This window comes from Bison bison, unplaced genomic scaffold (assembly GCF_000754665.1).
Source record: "Bison bison bison isolate TAMUID 2011002044 unplaced genomic scaffold, Bison_UMD1.0 scf7180017864295, whole genome shotgun sequence".
Taxonomy (NCBI): Eukaryota; Metazoa; Chordata; class Mammalia; order Artiodactyla; family Bovidae; genus Bison; species Bison bison.
The window spans coordinates 7,294,047-7,305,042 of record NW_011494867.1 but is presented as its reverse complement, the minus strand read 5'-3'; the positions used below and the strand labels follow the sequence as shown (position 1 = coordinate 7,305,042).

Sequence of the window (10,996 nt, the reverse complement as noted above, 5' to 3'; positions counted from 1 at the left end):
ATCTTGTGTCAAAATGTCCACCTGCTGGCTGGTGCATGTCACACCATGTCCCAGAGACGGAATAATTTGCATCCCTTAGAAGAATTTAGTGATTTGGGAAAAATACTTGTAATAAGCGGGGAAAGCAGGTTATAAACTGGTGGGTTATAAACCTATTGCCAATATGTAAACTGCATCAGAAATTTTTTTAAATGGGGGAAAAATACACCAGAAGGATTTCAGGGGTTTTCTTCTTTTTTTTTTTAACCTTTAAACTTTTTATTTGGTGTTAGGATGTAGCCGATTAACAGTGTTGTGGTAGTTTCAGGAGAACAGGGAAGGAGCTCAGCCATACGTAGACGTGTATCCACGCTGTCCCAAACTCCCCTCCCCTCCAGGATGCCACATAACACTGAGTAGAGTTCCATGTGCTGTACAGTAGGTCTTTGTTGGTTCAGGGTTTTCTTCTGGTAATGGGGTTATGGGTGTTTTTTCATTTCTTGGTTAACACGAGGGGTTCTACAATGAATATATATGAATTTTATAATCACAGAAAGCAATCCCCTTAATTCTCTCTCTTTCCACTGCTCTCTTGAGGAATCCACTCTGCACCTGCTTTGTTCAGTCAACCCACCTCTGGCTCCACACTCTCTTCAGGAGCTACACCCTCAGCATCTTGCCAGGTGCTCCTGAAGGCCACTCAGCACGTCCCTCCTGGTCCCCAGGAGGAAGGCAGGCTGGCTCATCCCCACCTGTCCCAACACAGGGCTCCCACGTCCCTCCCCGCTCGCCGTGTGCAAGGGAACTCCAGCCTCCTGCTGGTGCTTGACCTCGAGAGCCCACTTCCAGCTGCAGCTGGCGGCCCTGTGTCTGCACCTGGTTCCTACTCCTGGAAGGAACCTGAAGAGCAGAGGCCCCGGGTCTCACCGTTGTTGGATGAAGAGGAAGTCGGTGGCGACTTTTCTGTCTGCATGTTCTGATTTGCCATGAGAAAGACTTCTCCCGGCCATTTAAAAACCATCCAAACTGTCTCTAAATAGCGTAGGAAGTGATCAAAGGTGTTTTCATGTAATCTGGACCCGCAGCCATCTCAACAGTCAGTCTGATGCTTGGTGACTTTCAGAGGAAATGAGTACAACCCAGTAATGCGGATACAGCTGGAATGCACTTATAATTTTTGTGAGTTGATATTCCCTGGTAGCTCAGCTGCTAAATAATCTGCTTGCAATGCAGGAGACCCCGGCTCAACTCCTGGGTTGGGAAGATCCCCTGGAGAAGGGATGGGCTACCCGCTCCAGTATTCTTGCATGGAGAATCCGCATGGATAGAAGAGCCTGGCGGGCTACAGTCCATGGGATGCAAAGAGTTGGATACAACTGAGCGACTAAGCACGTGTCCACGTACACATCTAGCTTATTCCTGGGGTGGGATCAAATTAGAGAAAACCTGGATGGAAAAAGTTAGTGGGTCAAACATTTGCAGGTTACCACGTACCTGACACATCCTTAGAGCGCTTGTGAAATACCGTGGCTTTATCAAAGCAATAAACAAATCCCCGGTGATTTTCCCTGCAGAGCTTCCTGGTCACGCGTTATACCCACATGAAGCATAACAAGGAAGGCTCCCAGGGTAAGACAGACGGTCTTGGCTTCAAGAAAGGCGCATGTGTCTTGGCTCCTACAGCCTTTTGAGCTAATTACCCTGGCCTGTGTCTGAAACACAGGGGAATTCAGGATCGAGATAAATTGGACGTCCTACCATTGACCTTTGGTGTTTTTGAAACTGAGAAGAAAAGACGTGGCAGGCCAGGCTTCCTCATCGGTCTGGTATTTCACCTGTCTTCCTAAGCAAGGCAAATAAACCATGACATACTTTTCTTCCATGCCGAACTGCACCCTTTTTTCATGGCCACATCTGGGTACTGTTTGGCAATGAGAATTGAGTAGAATAGAGGTGGGGAAGCATTTTTCAGATACCACCCTCTTCTCAAATATTTGAAGTAAAATAATGAATAGGTGAGTGACTGTCCCATCTGTCAACTCTTTTCCGTTCCTGCCACCCAAATGCAGGCCTCCATCACATGTTTCTTAGGCCACCATGGCTGACATTTCCTCCCGATCCATCTTATCAATACTGGAGATGCTGAGGTCCCCAGAGGAGAAGAGCAGATGGTCTTCAGTCTACCATCCCCAAGGTTTATTTATTTATTTTGCCATCCCCAGGGTTTGGGTTTTTGTCTGATGGGCTCCATGAGCTGAGCTGAAATGGAAATGCTGGAATGGTACACGAGGTTTTGAGGGAGCAACAGGGGAAGAAAGAGAGACCAAGGATGGCTGGAAGAGGAACCTGGGCGTCATCATTGGTCTCCATGTGAACCACCTTCCTGGTCTTCCTGGGACACCTTCAGTAAAATATGTATTTCTTTAAAAAAAAACAAACCTATTTCTTGTGGGTACATTGGAGCTGGATTTCTTCATTGGTGGAATTCATTCATCCAACAAATATTTAATTGAGAGCCTGATCCTCCAGGCAGTTTTCTAGGTGCAGAGGGTAGAGTAGTGAATAAAATACACCCAACACAGGACAACTTGGATGAAAACAAACACCAGCGTGGCTGAATCTCCAGGGAACACTGCCGAGGGGACTCCTGTCCTGTGTGGCTCTGATGCACCTCACTGCCCTGGTTCTCAGTCAGGCAAGACAGGACTCAGTCCTGGACTCCAGCCCCTCCACCCCACACCAGCCCTCTGGCCCCCTGGGTATACCATGAGGCGCCTGTCTTTGCCTCTGTTTCTCTGCCTTAGAAGATCTTCAGAGGAAGAAGCCATGTAAAAAAATAAAATTAAGGTCTGACAGGGCTTTAAAGTTTTAATTTATATTATGCCATGCCTTGCATGGAATGACCACAGAGCACACGCCTTCTGGGTCAGCTGATTGAGAAAGCTGAAACTCATGACCAGGTCCACTGGGAAAGCAGAGAGGGAGCAGGGAGCAATGATAAATGTTTCTGTGTCTCTTCTCCAATGGGTCATATGTGCCCATTCTAGGGACAATGATTATGTGACAATACAGTTTCTGATTCATGGTCACTGTCTTTGTACTCAAGGAAGGGGGCTTTCTTACAAGGGCTAGAGCTAATCAATAAATATTTGATTGACTTTCAAGCAAGGTCCTCATGGCCAAAATAAAATGAAAGAAAAGATACAGATGAGTTCTGTTTTCAGAATGTTGACTCAAAGCAGCTGCGGAAAGAATAAGTGCGAAATGGAACGAAGGACCACCTCTCCTGCACCTCCCCCGGGGCGGGGACAGCCGTGAGCTGGGCGGAGCTGGTCCCCAGGACCAAAGCCTCCAGGCTGTCAGGTTCTTGGGGCCGCACGTCCGGCGGCAGCCCTGGCCGGCGCCTCCTGGGAAGGGGCCTGCTTCCCCGGGTCCCTGCCTGCATCTGGGATGAACAGCCCGTGGAAATCCAGGTGCATCTCCACATCGACGGACGCGCGGGCCAGTTCCGTAAAAGTTCTGGCATCGAGAACCAGCAGAAAAGGCGACTTCTGGGGATCGGTAGAGACTATGGCCGATAAGATAATCCCTTTGGGGAAACAAAGAGAGACATTTTGTAAAAGTGCACCCTCGAACCTCTTCCAGCTGGGGTGGGGAGGGGGTGCTAAGTTTCTCAGCTCTGTCTCCCTGTTCTTTGACTGTACCTAATGCGAAGAGTTGACTCATTGGAAAAGACCCTGATGCTGGGGAGGGATTGGGGGCAGGAAGAGAAGGATGACAGAGGATGAGATGGCTGGATGGCATCACTGACTCGATGGACGTGAGTTTGGGTGAACTCCGGGAGTTGGTGATGGACAGGGAGGCCTGGTGTGCTGTGATTCATGGGGTCGCAAAGAGTCGACATGACTGAGCGACTGAACTGAACTGAACTGAACTGAATCGAAACAGAAGGGAAGTGAATTTGATATTCTGTGTGAGCTGAAGGGAAAGGCCAGGGAAATCGGAAGGCTTGGCTGGGCCCATCGCCTCACCTTTCTGAGCCTCAGTCTCTTCATCTGTAGAGTGGGGATAATCTCCCCACTCTCAGGGGGTTGCTGAGAGGATCTTGCACTGTCAGTTATGAAAGCACTTTGTGAATTATTGCACATACAGAAAAATGGCTATTTTCCTACTATTTAGAAATTCCAGTTACAGCGAATCAGCTTCAACACTGCACTTAGCCTAAACTCAGACCTGCTGCATTCAAATGGCGTTTGAATAAGTGCAACCACCTCATGCGTGTGCAGCTTTCCCCTTTGTGAAATGAGAATAGTCTAAATATTCACTCTCAAAGGGACAGAGGGCTAAACAAAATAGAGCAATAAACTTCCAGCAAATATTCCTGATTCTTCCCGAGGCCTCCCGGGTTTCAGAGTGGCTGAGCACAACTGAGGTCAAATCAGCCTGGACTCAAACCCTCCCCTGTGTATGTACTGGGCGTGCAACCGTGGGTAAGTGACCTCAAGCTCCGAGCCTTTCCTCTGGTGGAATGAAGAGAAGGCTGCTTCCTGTCCACAGGAGAATATGCAGGGCGTACACGCCCAACCCGGGGGAGGCCAGCCTCGGCAGGAGGTGGCACCAACCGTCCCCTACCTTAGAGGCGACAGTGACACGGGTCCCCTGCCTGGCACGCTGTGCCGTGCAGGTCAATAGGAAGACACTCCCAGGTAGAAAACCACTCCCTTCTCGCCCGAGGGAAGCAGCTGGCAGGCTCAGCGGGCAGCCTGCCCTCCCCCCAGGTGTTGGCAGCCCCACCCAGGCTTCTATTTACCCTCCTTGGCATCCCCAGGGGGACGGGCAGGGCATTTCTGGGGCAAAATCAAGGAGGGAAAGGACCTTTAGGTCAGGTGGAAACCTGGATGAGAGAGGAGTCCCACAAGCTTTTTAAGGGGCTCCCTGGAAAGTTTATGTGCTCAGAGGAGTTACAAGTTCTGACCCAGCCACCGCAATGAATTTTAAAACCAGGATTCCACACTCTGGGCCAGGGCAGTGTTGCCCTGTGGCAAGGAAGTGGGCTTTTGTGTCAGTCTCCCCCAAAAGGAGGTCTCTCCTCTGCCCCTGGGAGATGACGCCCGAGTCCTTGGACTGTCGGTCTGACGAGAGGTCTTTGTTTACCTGAGGCTGTGCCATCCAACCCGGCCTAGCAAAGTGATTCAGGGGAGGCCTTGGGCCACAGGGCTTCCCAGGAGGCACTAATGGTAAAGGTCTCACTTGCCAATGCAGGAGACGTCGGAGATGCAGGTTGGATCCTTGGGTCAGGAAGATCCCCAGGAGGAGGGCATGGCAACCCACTGCAGTGTTCTTGCCTGGAGAATCCGATGGACAGAGGAGCCCGGTGGGCAACAGTCCACGGGGACGCAAAGAGTGGGACACGACGGAAGCAATTTAGTACTTGGGCCACAGCCGTCAGCTCGACCTCCAGAGGGGCGAAGACTAGAAGTCAGCGCGGTCCGCGCGACCACGCCCCACACGGGCTCCGAGGCTGAGGGAGCACCCCTGGTTGGCCGCGCTCCGTGGGGCTCGTTGGGGAAGTGGGAGTAGTCCGTGACTCCCGCAGGGAGGACCACCGGAGACCACCCATGGGATTCTCCCGGATTCCATCCCACTCGCCTTTTCTCTTTCAGTCTGTACCCTTCCGCTGAGATAACTGTCCCCACGAGTGTAACAGCTTTCAGAGTCTTCTGTGGGTGCTCCTAGTGAAGCTGAGGGTGGTCTTGGGGACCCCTGAACTTGCAGCTGACGTCAGAAGTGGGGGTGGGCTTGGGGACTCCCTCGCCCTACTGCTTTGCACTCAGAACCGCCTGGACTTCAAAGCATGGCTGCACCAGCTGTGTGAACGGTGTCTGAGTTTGAGGGGTGACCACAAGCACAGTGCAGCAGGTGGGTTGCCCTTCCCGGGCCTTACCATCATCCTCGTCCTTGGCACCTGGTGTGGGCACGAACAGGGGCTCCGCCGGCCAGCAGTGCTCCTCTCTCCACGTCAAGGAGGACTTGGTGAGAATGTCGTATTTTATTATCTGCGCATGCAAAGGGGAGAAACGCGAAATGAATGGTTGCAGAGCATGCTCATTCCCGGCGAATAGGAAGGCGTCAAGGCCCCAGAGAAGGGGTGAGCGCCTCAGATGGGGACCTCACACCAGCTAGCATAGGCCCCAGATGACACCTGCCTCTGGTCAGCACAAAAACAGGAAAGCAGCTCCCTTCCTTCTCCAGCTTTAAGCTAAGGTCCCCCCGCCACAGCACAGCTGATATATACTCTGAATTCTTTAAGAAATAAGAACCCTGGATTTATCTGATATTGGGCACTATATTGCAATTTTTATACGTATCAGATAATCTAACATATTCATTGCCCAGCCTTTAAAGCATAATGTGCTTTTGGCCTTCTCTCTGTCTCTAATAAGCCTCTTTCCCCTTAGGGTGTGGGATTAATGGGAAGTGACTCGGGGCGTGTGGATGAGCATGTGGGAACCTTAATTTTTCTCATTGTACATTCCTGCACTGATTGCGTTTTTTAAAAAAAGATTTTCCATTTTCTTACTAAAAACTGAAGCTACTAAGGAAAAGTGATGTCTGTACAGCATTCAGCATGGTCCCTGGGAAACAGCAAGTGTTCAACAAATAGCAGTTTAGGAACCAAAATATGAACCTCTGTGCTGAACACCTGAAACTAACATGATATTGTAAATCAGCCCCATTGTTACAGCTGTTTAGTTGCCAAGTTGTGTCCGACTCTGTGACCCCATGGACTGTAGCCTGCCAGGCTGCTGCTCTGTCTATGAGATTTCCCAGGTAAGAACACAGGAGTGGGTTCCCATTTCTTTCTCCAGGGGATCTTCCGGACCCAGGGATTGAACCCTCGTCTCCTACATTGGCAGGTGAATTCTTTACCACTGAGCCACTATACTTGAATAAAAAAAATTTAAAAAGCAAAATAAATCCTCCAAGTTTCAGCTCTATTTTCTCTGCTTGAGACTATGAGTTCCTTGAGGGCAGGAACCAGGATCCTCCTGTTCACTTGCTTTTCCTGTGTGCCTAAGCTGGTGCTCAATAAACATGCATCCAATAAAGAAATCACTGGATAAACTCCGGCCACCACGTCTTACCTGAGTGAAGCCCATTAGGAGCAGTTCCCTCTCCTGGATGCTCCGTCATTGCTTCCAGCATATTTTGTCCCAAACTGACCTCACTCTCTGACCTACCCCCATCCCCAAGGGCATCTCAGTCCTGACATCCCTGAGAACTCAGATTTGCAGACAGACATGACCATCCCAGGCTGCCACCCGCCGGGGACCAGTACCTTGGTTGGGATGGGGCTCCACTGGACTCCAGCAGCAAAGACATAGCGGTACGGCTGCCCATTGTGGGCATAATTGATGTGAGGCAGTTCTAAGCCTGGAAGGAGACGACATGGCTGACAAAGCCCCCTTCAGGAGCGTGGGGCCACCCGCCCTTCGTGGTATCGAGGCCAGGCACCCTTTCTACAAAAATGGCTCCCAAGCCAGGATCCCTGAACATCACTCAGGCCCTGAGTTGGATCAAGGGTGGTCAAAGGGCAGGAGGAGGGAACTTCAGATAATTACCCCAGCTCTATTAGAAGCTTCGGGAGCAAGGTAAGATAGACCTTGGTTTTTAAGTGTATAAACATCTTTAATTATCCAAGATAGAAATCAAAGAGAATTACATGATTAAAATCAGAGGCCACTGCAACTTTTTAAAAGCTCTTAAAAAAAAAAAAGTATGTGCGTGCAAATGTATGTGGGCGTGAACAGAAACTTCTGAAGTGTGGAGGAAGCATCAGGGGGGAATAGTTAGATGAGTCTAATGAAATTGTATAATAAAAAGTAATATTTACAAAGAATTTTAGTAACATGGGAAAATGTCCCCATGATAACGTTAGATGTAAAAGGCTGCCTAGAGAATTATCACCACTATGTTACAAGTGTAAAGGAAAAGTTTAGAAGTGCTACTGGGCTGATAACTTTCTTATTGTGGCTCGTAGTTTATATTGTCCATTCTGAGTTTCTCATGTGAAAATTTCATTACGTCTATCACTTTTGTAATCCAAAAAAGCCTTCAAATTTCATCCATGTCCATGTATACATATTTACATATGTCCGCTGTGTCAAATTAAATTTCCAAGTCCCCCCCACCATGGCATGGGGCAGCGATGTGGGGAGCCGGGCCCCTGGAGCCCTGCCCCTCCACTCCCCAGCCGTGTCCTGGGCAGGCCAGTTCGCTCCTCACCTACGCACTGAGCACACCCTGCTCTGAGCCTGGTTCCTGTCTCGTGCTGGTGACAGCACTGAGCACGGGGCACAGGCCCTGCTCCACAGGCTTCTGCTCTAGGACAGCGGTTCCCAGTCGGGTTGCAGGCCCCGGACGCTGCTCAACAGCTGCAATGCCCAGCGCTGCCCCCTCCGCCCCGCGGCCGCAGCGCTGGGCAGGGAAGCCTTGCTCCGGGGGCTGTGGCTTCTCTCCGAGGGGCTTTACGTTCTGCGTGGCGCACAGCCTTTCTGAGGCCCAGTTTTCTCCTCTGGCCAGCAGAGGAGATGGCGCCTGTTCTGCAGGGTGCTCAGTGTGCCCAGGTGGAGACCCACGTATGCTGTGCTGTCCAGCACACGGCAGCATCGGAACTGTGGTTTCCTCAGGGTGTAGGCCCTGCAGTGGGATTGCTGTGTCACGTGGTAGTTTTATTCCTAGTTTTCAAAGAAATCTCCATACTGTTTTCCATAGTGGCTATATCAGTTTACATTCCCACCAACTGTGCAAGAGGGGGTTCCCTTTTCTCCATACCCTCTCCAGCATTTTATTTATAGATTTTTGTTTGTTTGTTTTTTGGCTGATGATGGCCATTCTGACTGGTGTGAGCTGATACCTCCCTGCAGTTTTGATTTCCATTTCTCTAATAATAAGCAATGTCGAGCATTTTTTGCAAATGCATGGCAGCATTTGAGACAGAGAACAAGTTAGTGGTTACCAGTGAGGGGGAAGGAGGGGATGATATAGAGGTGGGGACAGGGAAGTACAGACTATTGGATGTAAGACAGGCTCAAGGACGATTGTACAACATGGGGAACACAGCCAATATTTTGGAATAACTAAGTGGAAAGTAACCTTTAAAAAGTGTATAAAAATTTAAATGCAACAAATAAATAAATGTTTTAAAAGAAAGCAAAAAAATTACATGGCAGCATTCAAAAGGCCAGCCGTGAAAGTTCCTGGGTCTAGAGACCACCCCAGTGCTGGGAGGGGTATGAAGGTACATGAGAGAGAAGCGTCTCCAGTACAATGCCTAGAGTCCCACAGCCTTCCCTTGCCTCCCTGGTCCACACACAGCTCCTCTGCACTGGAAGGAGGCGTTACGTAAAGAGGACATCCACCCCTTCCTCTGAACACAGGAGAGAAGATGCGTTTTACCTTCACAGAGCAACTCCGGCTGACAGGAGACTTGGTCATCTTTTTCCTTTAGGGCTCGTGCTGTTGTAGACGACAGTTTGATTAAATTGGAGCCCACTTCTGCATTCTGAAAGAGATCAGTTTTTCCAAATAAATCAAAACGTTGTCCAGAGCAAACACTGGCTTTATGTGCACATTTTTAAAAGAATGCTTCAGTGTCTTGTTTTGGCCTCATGCTAGCCACCAGAAGCAGCTATTACATGATTGGAGTTCTCAGTTAAAAATGAGAATCGGGGACTGGAGGTGACTCCCCGAAGAAGGCAAAGCTGGTGGGTTGTGGAAGGGGGCTCCGAAACCCTGGAACTTTTCTCCTGCTCTGGGCTGCCTGATCCCTCACAGGTGAAATGGGTGTACTTATAAGTGAAATGGAAGTACTTACAAGTTCTCGCTTTTTAAATACTGTATGAGTCACTTGTCAAAGGCTGCATCAGTTATTAAAAAGGTGTTTATAAAGAGTTCATAATAACACAGAGAACACCGAGTGAAAGAGCAGCAGAGAGAACCGCAGACACGGTCTGAGCTCAGCCATGTTAAAAAAGAAAAGAAATCACAGTGGAAAGAGCCTGGGAGAAATGTGCCAAATAGTAACAATAGAGCATGCAGCGGGTGATGCAGACTTTAATTTCTTTGTCTATGTTTTTCTAGATTTTCAGTATTTTCTCCTATGAAAAAATAGGAGAAAAACAAACCAGCAGGAAAGAAAAACAAACATGAGATAAAAATAACTTGGGAGGAAAAAATATCTATGAAGGACGTCTCTTGGTCTTAAGGGGCAGTCAAGACTTGGTTCAGTACTTTAACCCGGGAGAGAGACGTAACACAACTAATTAAATATCTATCGAGCAGCAGTTACTCCCTGTGTCCCCACACACTTGCCATGGTACTTGAACAAGTTACTTGACATCTCTGAAGTTCAGTTTCCCCACTTGTATAATGAGGTATAGCACAAGCATTGTATAAATAGTATATGCATCTCTGAGTTATCATGCAAATTAAATAAAATAACCCATGCTGTTGGCTTACAAGAAGGCCAGGTTTACAGTAAGTGCTAAACAAATGTTAACTGCTGTTGATCACATAATTGTATTATTATTATTATTGTTATTGCCATTACCCCTGGCGGGTGAGTTCAGGTTGGGCACTTGGGAGGGGATGAGGAGCAAGACCACCGGCAACTGTGAAATTCCAGAAGGAGAATTACTGCCATGCCTGACTTCTCATTTAAACTTTTCTCGACTTTCCAAATGTCTCCAAACAAGTTTTTATAATTAAATCAATAAATGGCAACCCACTCCAGTATTCTTGCCTGGAAAAATCCCATGGACAGAAGGGCCTGGTGAGCTAAAGTCCATGGGGTCACAAAAGAGTCGGACATGACTTAGCAACTACCCAACAGCAAATTTGAACAACAGCAGCTTTTTGCTAGGAAGGCAGGACATTTACTGCATCTTAGAAGCTGAATTTTGAGATGTGTTTAGTGCAATCCCAGTTGACAGAGGAGGAAACTGAGGCCCAGGGT

General features: G+C 48.8%; 1 protein-coding gene across 1 annotated transcript in view; it reads right to left on the bottom strand.

Moving 5' to 3' along the window:
- Positions 1-2,835: 2,835 nt before the first annotated feature.
- The window catches only part of BCO1 (beta-carotene oxygenase 1), a 32,364-nt gene continuing 24,203 nt past the window's right edge, over positions 2,836-10,996 (bottom strand). The window contains 6 exon segments of the mRNA XM_010850795.1: positions 2,836-3,261; positions 3,263-3,340; positions 3,342-3,568; positions 5,924-6,035; positions 7,319-7,413; positions 9,439-9,544. Coding sequence (XP_010849097.1) covers positions 3,118-3,261; positions 3,263-3,340; positions 3,342-3,568; positions 5,924-6,035; positions 7,319-7,413; positions 9,439-9,544 — 762 coding nt within the window. The 3' untranslated portion in view covers positions 2,836-3,117.